The sequence below is a fragment of the Olea europaea genome, chromosome 14 (assembly GCF_002742605.1).
Source record: "Olea europaea var. sylvestris chromosome 14, O_europaea_v1, whole genome shotgun sequence".
Classification (NCBI taxonomy): Eukaryota; Viridiplantae; Streptophyta; class Magnoliopsida; order Lamiales; family Oleaceae; genus Olea; species Olea europaea.
The window spans coordinates 1,463,439-1,472,272 of record NC_036250.1 but is presented as its reverse complement, the minus strand read 5'-3'; the positions used below and the strand labels follow the sequence as shown (position 1 = coordinate 1,472,272).

Here is an 8,834-nt window from a genome sequence, read left to right as displayed (position 1 = left end):
GTAATGAGGTATAAATTGCTCTGTCAAATGGTGGAAATGTTCACTTTCCCCCTCGAGAAGGTGTAAAACCTATAATTGTTTTCATGCTTATGTAATACGTGAAGATAACATCATATGTTACGAGACTTAGAAGAAGGATGCATAAACTCATCGAGTGATAATTTTCGAAAGCAGGAAAAAAAATAGTAAATGAATGGACAAATTGTGATTAGCCTCAAGAAATTGACCAGTACTCTTATCTTGCTTGAAAATTTTAATACTGAATCATAAAAAGAAAACTATTCATCTTCATAGTTGTGGGTTAAATATTTCAATAGCCATTGAATTTTCCCAAATGTTTCCCAATTAACATTGAGCTTTAAAAGTTCTCCAAGTTGCTATTGAACTTCGATAAATGTTTCCAAGTTGGCAATGAAGTTTAAAAGTTCTTCAAGTTGCCACTGAACTTACCAAAATATTATTCCATCGGTCACTACCTATTTTAAAAGTTAATGGACTAAATGACATGATAGACGGAAAGAAGTATAGAATAACAATTTGGTAAGTTCATAATACCTCTTAACTTTTAAAATAGCAAGCAACGGACTGGCGAGTTCAGAAACATTTTAATGAATTTAGTGGAAATTCAAGGAGCTTATAAAGCTCAATGGCAACTCAAAAATGTTTGGTTAAGTTCAATGTCAACTCAGAAAATTTTTAAAGTTCAGTTACAATTAGGAAATATTTGTATAAATTTAGTGGCAACTGGGATATTTAACCCATACAAATGTATTAAGGATAAATGTAATATTTGTAAACGGAAATTGAAGTGTTTGCGAAGTATAAAATATCCTATCACCAAGTGAGTTCCCCAAAAATCCAGTAAAAGCATCATAAATTTACCTCTGCCATTGAGGGGCGCATCTCGGGTTCAGTTTGGACGCATAGGAATGCTGTTCTAGCCATGTGGTAAAGTTCATATGTGTTATACAAGTTGTCAAGACGGGGATCAACAAGCTCGTGCAATGCTAGTGTCTGAATTAATGGTAATGCCAGTGACATCAATAGAGATGTCTCATAGGAAATAAAACACCATGTGACAAAAACTTAAAATCTTCGGCAGGAACAAGGAAAAAATTGCAAGATAACGTACCCACAGCCTTACGGACTGTTGATCTTCTCTTGTAGAATCTACTGCCTTACGTCCCGATATCAGTTGAATCAGAACAATGCCAAAGGAATAAACATCAGCTCTTACAGAAACAATGCCATTCTCTGCGTACTCTGGTGCAAGATATCTGCACATGGAGAGAAACCTCAAGCTCGATTTATTTGGAAGGACACTCTTGCTTTATGCAATTTAAGTAGTGACCATATTTTCACTGTGAAGTATAAAAACCTACTCACCCAAGAGTGCCTAGAACTCTCGTCTGTATATCTTCTTCATTTGTCTTCCACTTTGCGAGGCCAAAGTGTCCCAGCTGTGTTTGAAGAGAGTGTGCATAATTATTCAGTAAAACAAAATTTTAACTTTGAAATTTATGTTCCATTCATGATATTTTCCTGAAAAGCCGTAACATCAGATAAGTCTTATTTATAATGGCCCAAGCCTGTAACAACTAGATCGTGCATTGAGATGAGAAAGCCGTATAAATCAGCACTATCTGAGCAATGAAGATTTCAGACGGTTAGAGGAAGAGACTGAATCAAGGCAATCAAACTTGGATGAAGAAATTGGGCAAGGGACTCAAATTATCTCTGACAATGATTGATCAAGTTAATGGGGAATACCCTGTGCAGCCTTTTTCAGGTTACTCTCAACTATCTTACTGTAAGAAATTGAAGCAAAACTATTGATAGATGCACCATTGTTCTTGCTGAAACAGAGTACAGGCTTTATAATTAGTTCTTTAAATTAAAGAATCACGAGACACTTCATTGTATCTTAATCAGTTTCATAAATCAAGCATAATGCTATCAGACTACAACCCAATCGCACCGTGAACTCCAGAATCACAAGGAGACTATATTACTGTAATGCACTTATATTCAATCACACACCCAACAAGAGAAAAAGACAACGGCTGAGGAGATAGACTATAAAGATTACCATAGGAACATATTCATGTGTCAGCAATATATTGCTCGGCCGGATGTCCCGGTGAATGATGGGATTTCCTCGACATTCTTCATGCAGAAACCGCAATCCCTTTGCAGGTTCCAATGGAATAGCATGTCTTCGGTGCCATTCAAGAACACAATCTGTGTTTTCTGACAATACACACAAAGCCAGAGAGACAGAGAGAGATTTTATCTCTTATATGTTCTACTTCCAGCCAAAAAGAACTAATTAACTATTGATATTTGATAGATAACTTCAAAAACTTGTACATTTTTTACGTACCAAATAAATGCCACTCCAGTGATTTGTTACAGATATACTCATAGACCAAGATGTTAAGGGAATAGCATGTCTTCGGTGCCATTCAAGAACACAATCTGTGTTTTCTGACAATACACACAAAGCCAGAGAGACAGAGAGAGATTTTATCTCTTATATGTTCTACTTCCAGCCAAAAAGAACTAATTAACTATTGATATTTGATAGATAACTTCAAAAACTTGTACATTTTTTACGTACCAAATAAATGCCACTCCAGTGATTTGTTACAGATATACTCATAGACCAAGATGTTAAGGTTTTTGCTGCAGAAATAACCAAGAAGCATCACAATGTTCTTGTGGCGTGCAAAGCTTAGGACATATACTTCGGAATGAAATTCTGAAAAACCTTGTCTACTTGCTTCTTTACGCACCTTTGTAGCAATAAGCTGCCCATCCTTAAGCCGACCTTTATATACATGACCATACCGACCTTCTCCCAGTAAATTATCAGGTGAAAAATCGTTTGTTGCAAGCTGTATCTCGGAATAACTATATCTCTTTAAATATAACTCCATCGTTATCTCACAAGAAATACAGAGAATGGGCACATCAGAAGATCTCTGTCGACTAGGCTTTCCTTGTTGTTTTTGAATAATTGGGGAAGTAACAGTATATTGATTTTCGCATTTAGCATAGCTACCTGCAGAAGTAAATCATCATAACTAAAAGTCTACAAACATGTGAGAGACAGAAATAGAAATAAAAGATCACAAGGGGTGCTCAAGACCAGCATTTCTTTTAGTTAAAAAGTTTTAGTGAGGAGAGAATTTTTACTCAATCTAGTAAACCAAAATCCAAGCTTTCCACTATTTCCGTCTCTTGATTAAAATGATGTAGTGTGATTCTTATTTATTAGGATGATATGGAAACAGTATAAAGTGTGTGCCAGCTCCTCTTTTTTCCTTTTGAAATGAGTTATGACATGAAACCTGATTGAAGGAACCAGGAAGGATCCTAATATTAATTATGAACTTCGCGAATTGTTTATGACAAAGTACTCCTCATATACAAGAAATAGAAAAAACAAAAAATTTTAATAAAAGAATCCAACAATTTCTTGTGATAATCAATTTCTGAATTCAAAAGCAGCATGATGGTTTTTTTATGAACTAAAAGGATGGCTGGGCTGAGCAGTTATATAGTTCAATCACAAAGATTGCATCGGATGAAAGCAGACCTTCTTAAGAACTTTTCAAGTTAAACACACTACACACATAGCCTATCTAACCTGATTCATGTGGTTTAAAATTTGAACCAAATTCGTCTTGCGAGGAAAAGCTGTACTGCTTGAAGTTGGAGGTAAATGAGTTGCTCTTAGCCATATCAGAACTTTCCAGTGAACCCATAGAAGTATTGTAGTTGATAGACATGGAAGTTTGTTCATTATTATCGTTGTCTTGAGCAGATGGGAGCGCAATAGGCTTGGATGGTGAGTAAAACAGCTTAGCTTCAAAATCATCAAAATCCTGGTCAGAATAATCTGATCTCAGAACTTCTACGGATAAGTTGTCAAGGACTAGTGCAACCTTGCAAGCTATGTATTTAAGGTAAAACCTCCATTCCCGTCTTAGATGCCTGTAATTATAAACTATAAGGTAAGAAGTAAAACAAACTAGCGGCTAGAGAATACCAATGTACGTTTTGAATAATTTGGCAAGGAGAAGTTCAGATAGGTATTGAATGTTGACACCAGAACATCTCCTGGCACCAACTAATTTAACATTTGAAAATAAATATAAAGGCATAGAGTATATGATCAAGGAGAATACATCTGCCATTTCTTCTGCTCAAATGCACAAATAATGCAAAGAACTTTTCTTAATTTTCATTTAAAAAAGTATATTAAAATTTTTATTGACATTAGGTATGGCTGTATGAGGATCAACTCTTACTAGCATCTTCTATATGATAGGTGAGCCAAGCCCTTGAGAATAATGAATTTGACATATGCACAATTGGCGTTTGAAGATAGAAATGATCAAAAGGGTGAAAGGCATATTACCCATTTGTGATTCGAAACGAATTTCATTATTTTTGCTTAAGTATTTGTGGTCAATCTTGAGGTCAGTCACAGTACTATTTTCACAAAATGTTTTTCCAAGATTGATACTCTTATACAATAGTAACTTAAAGAATTGTATATCACTTGAATCGTTTTGAAAAACTCAATGTGGCCCCTATATACCTCATTAATCATTTTTTAACTTTCTCCCTTCTTCATTAAAACAGAATATTCTTCCAGAAAATAGCATATAATTAATCTGGGCCAAATATGATCCACATTTGTCAATATCAAAAGCTACCTATCAAGTATAACCCAGTTTTCATTCGAAGTTGCAACTTCTTGTACAATAACCGTTCTCATTGGAGTTCCAACAGTAATCTTGACTTCAATATCAACCTACACAAAAGTTAAAAGGATTTTGTGCTGACAAAACAGAAATTACAGAAACAATCTGTAGTCTTGAAGAGGAATTGTGATATTTGTTCATATAATTAAATGATAAGACATACTTTCAAATGCATCCATTCTGTTTCTCACACCAAACATCAAGAAATGATATGAAAGTAAGCATTAAAAAATAATATTCAGCAGAAAAAAGTGGTACTACGAATACAAGTGTTGGTACTCTTGGTGATACTTTTTTTCAGTATTGAAACTAGTACCTCTATCAGGATAATGTTCCAAACATGTGTTAAACGGTGCATTTCACTTAATATCCAAAATATTCCTACTCAATTCACTTGTTCAACTACATGCTTGCCATCCCTTGTTGATTACTCCTCAAAGATATAACTACACTTTTTATGCTTTGGGACACTTCACACACATGGGAACTTGTCATTGTAAACACATGTTAGAGATGGCCAATGCAGTAACAACTTGCGGTTAATTTTTTATTGATGGAGAATGAAGATAGAAATAAAAGGAATTAATTTATTTGAATTCCTTTTTTTTTTCAAGATTGACTAGAATTACGTTTATTTCCTTAGTTTCTTAGATTTTGTTTGTTTCAACTTTATATAAACAGATTAGACTTGATTATTGAATAAACTCATATTTTCTCACTCCAATTTCTCTCTCCTTTCTTCCCCTTCTCTTTTCCTTTCCTCTACAAGTCTCATTTTTGTTCATTGAATCCTACATCATTTACATGTTCTCTAAATATACATTGGTGAAGTGTTTGACATGATATGTCGAATTTTCATTTAAGTGAAGACTGAAAAGACTATAAGAGCATATGTTACCCCTTCGCCTTCGCATTCTTCAGCACTCTGCTGAAGCATGACTCCATACGCATCAACTTTTTTTGAGACTTCTTCTATAGCACGGATATGATTTGTTCCAAGGAAATTCTCAGAAGCTACTTGCATGTGGTAACCCACTGTGCAGAAATACTAGTTAGAAATGAAGAAATAAAACAAAAACAAAAAATTAAAGATAAAAACAATTTGACAGACCAAAGTAACAATAAAATGGTGTCCATACTTCATCTAATCATATTCCTAATATTGTAGGATTGCAGTGTAAATGTCGAAGTTCCTATATTGTCCAAACAGTTATCTGCAACTACTGAGATGACTATACAATTCTTCCTTAATACTTCCTGGTGCCTCCTACTCCCATTGGATACTAATGAAATTTATGCATTGCAATAAAGAATTCCTGCTTCGTAGTAATCGTCCAAGATGTGACGCTAGACTTCCAAGGTTCTACCAGCAAAGTGGATATTTTTTAGAAACCTCAAAAACCTCAAAACATTCATTTAGTTTCAATTCTCCCAAACATAAATTTCAAATTCAGTCTCGAAACCCCAGGGGAAAAGTTGAAAGTACACTAACTTGCTTAGGGATATATTGGATTTTCGTCAATAATAGATATGGGATCATGCGAGTACAAATAGTCTGATTTAACAGTAGATATTTAGTGGCAGATGTTCAAATAAAACTGCCAAAAACAAATGCCAGCCTGATCTACTACCCACAGTGGACAGAATAAAATTTTTTCACTATTGATGTGGCTAGAAAACCTTACTTATGGTTCTCTCAAACTCAAAGAACCGTATTAAGGTTCTCTTGCCATATCAGTAATGCGAAGGAGATCAATTTGCAAACAAATACAACACAGATATTGCAATTCAAAATGTAGATTATCTTAAATATATAAAGAAACAAAGACTAAAATGCAAAAAACTTACAGGGGTGAAGAACTCTGTGTAGCACCCCGAGTACCGTGATTGTATCACCAGCATGAAGAATGCATCCTTACATCCTGATATTATGAATAGTGTGCTTAAATTCCTGATCTTTACGATCTTTAGTTGCATCCAACACAATCAAAATCCGCGAAGGCATTAGCGGATTGCCCCTATTATTAATATTAATATTATTATTATTATTATGATTATGGGTGAGATTATGATTATTGCTTCTCTCCATGTCTAATGGCATATCAATCATAGAATCTTGAACGCAATGAACTTACAAATGCTGGAACAAATATGAAGGAATTTATGCCAGAATTAACAAAAATTATCAAAATTTGAGAGCGAGACTTTAACGAATCATAAATGAATTTACTCGTATCTTTATGAGAGAGTCCGATAATATCTGGGGCATAATTCAGAAATATGCAGAGGATATTCGAGTGGAGTGTGGAGGAAAGTGAAACCTTACGTGGAACAATGACAACAGAGATGATTGGAAATCACTTCAAGACATGATTTGTGAATTCATTTTTCGAATTTTGTACAGCTTTTATAGACAAGGGTTTCGGGTTTTCCGAGGTAGACTGTTCGTACAGGCATCGGTTATTAATTTCCAAATGGTTAAGATTTTTTTTATAACGGTCTCCTTGCAATTTGAAAGGGTAAATTCCTTACCTTTGCATTCATATGTTGTTGAAGATGTCCATTTAATTTTAAATAATCACGCGACACGCAAATAAGATGTGAGTAGAAGGTTAAATCGACCAAAATATTTATATTTAGGGCCTATTTAATAAGATTTTATTTTGTGAGAATATGGTTCACCTAATACCATCTATTCAGTTTTTGTGGACCATTGGATGAAGATCGACGGTCGAGATTTAATCTTGGGAGAGATGTTGTGATTTGATGGTATTGATGTTGACACAATAAGGTCTTCCCACGTTTTTGGCAGAGGCATGGTCTTTACTTCCTTCCCCTTCTTATGTAAACTCTCTCTGCCATTTCAAAGTGGAGCTCTCGGTTAGGATCGATTTTCCAGCAAAGGGTGGTGGTTCTTCATTGGTTTTCCCCTCTCTCTTGGAAGGTAATTTGCAAGTCATGGAAGACTGTTCCTGAGCCTGAAAAACAGCCATTAGAAGGGAAGAAAGCTGCTGCAAAGAAGGAGAAAAATCTGTCCAAATTCCGGCCGAACACAGGTTGTATTTTTCCATCCCTTTTTCATTGTTTTGCCTTAGAATTTCTTCTATTGGTTGATGTTTTGGTTGATTGAACTCCTAGGATCCCCAACAAACTGGTATCAGAGCTAGGAGGAGTGATATTAGTCCAAAATCGATCAAAAACCAGCAAGGAAATCGCCATTACCACTTTCTGACCGAATCTGAAAACTTGATTTCCGGCCAACCTATTGACTTTCCGGCGAAATGGACCATGGAACCATGACTAGCAGGAGGAGGCGCACCCTGTGGTGGGGCGCGTGACCGGTGGCGGCACGTGGACTCCGGCGGTAGCGCGTGGCCGGACCTCCGGCGAGCTCTTTTTGGGCAGTTTACTTATTTTGACGTCCTGAACGCACTGATGTCGTTTGTTTTCTGTTTCAAATTTTACAGAAAAAGTTGGACGATTTTGCCCCTAGCTTGACGTCTACGGTAATTTGGTTCAGAAACTTGGTGGTATATTTACTGTTTGTCAACAGTAGTTTGGTAAGATTATTTCAAACTCTCCATTAGGTTAGGTTTGGTATCCTTACCGGTTTATGCATGGTTATTGCTTGGTTGCTTATTTGTGAATTCTGTTGATTGAATTCTTGTGATTAATTTGTAACCTGGAAGCATATTTACCTACTTTATATACCTGTGTTTCGTGAACGGATTATTTCACTGTTGTGCTTCATTTCTAAAAAAAATTGTTTTTAAACTCGGTACTCAGTTTTATATTGATCATCTGGAAAAGAATTTTTCAAAACCTTTTTTGTTGTGTCCACGAGTACAGGCCACTCTTTTATAGAATCTATAATGAGTTCGAGGGTCGAATTATCGCAATTCGATGGAAAGGGAGATTACTCGATATGGAAACAGAAAATGAGGGCCATTTTGGTCCAACAGAGAGTTGCTAAAGCTCTTGATGATCCCGCTACATTTTCTGATGAGTTAAAAGCTAAAACAACTGAAATTGAAGACATGAATGAAATTGCTTACAGTT

General features: G+C 35.5%; 1 protein-coding gene across 1 annotated transcript in view; it reads right to left on the bottom strand.

Annotated features, from left to right (window-relative positions):
• The window catches only part of LOC111409366 (receptor-like cytosolic serine/threonine-protein kinase RBK1), a 16,201-nt gene extending 8,963 nt beyond the window's left edge, over positions 1–7,238 (bottom strand). Inside the window, exons 1-11 of the mRNA XM_023039421.1 lie at positions 7,102–7,238; positions 6,624–6,697; positions 5,674–5,810; positions 4,728–4,825; positions 3,653–3,999; positions 2,621–3,064; positions 2,090–2,250; positions 1,387–1,460; positions 1,133–1,277; positions 883–1,014; positions 4–69 (exon numbers count right to left, since the gene is read on the bottom strand). Coding sequence (XP_022895189.1) covers positions 4–69; positions 883–1,014; positions 1,133–1,277; positions 1,387–1,460; positions 2,090–2,250; positions 2,621–3,064; positions 3,653–3,999; positions 4,728–4,825; positions 5,674–5,799 — 1,593 coding nt within the window. The 5' untranslated portion in view covers positions 5,800–5,810; positions 6,624–6,697; positions 7,102–7,238. The remainder of the gene's footprint in view (positions 1–3; positions 70–882; positions 1,015–1,132; positions 1,278–1,386; positions 1,461–2,089; positions 2,251–2,620; positions 3,065–3,652; positions 4,000–4,727; positions 4,826–5,673; positions 5,811–6,623; positions 6,698–7,101) is intronic.
• Positions 7,239–8,834: the final 1,596 nt, after the last annotated feature.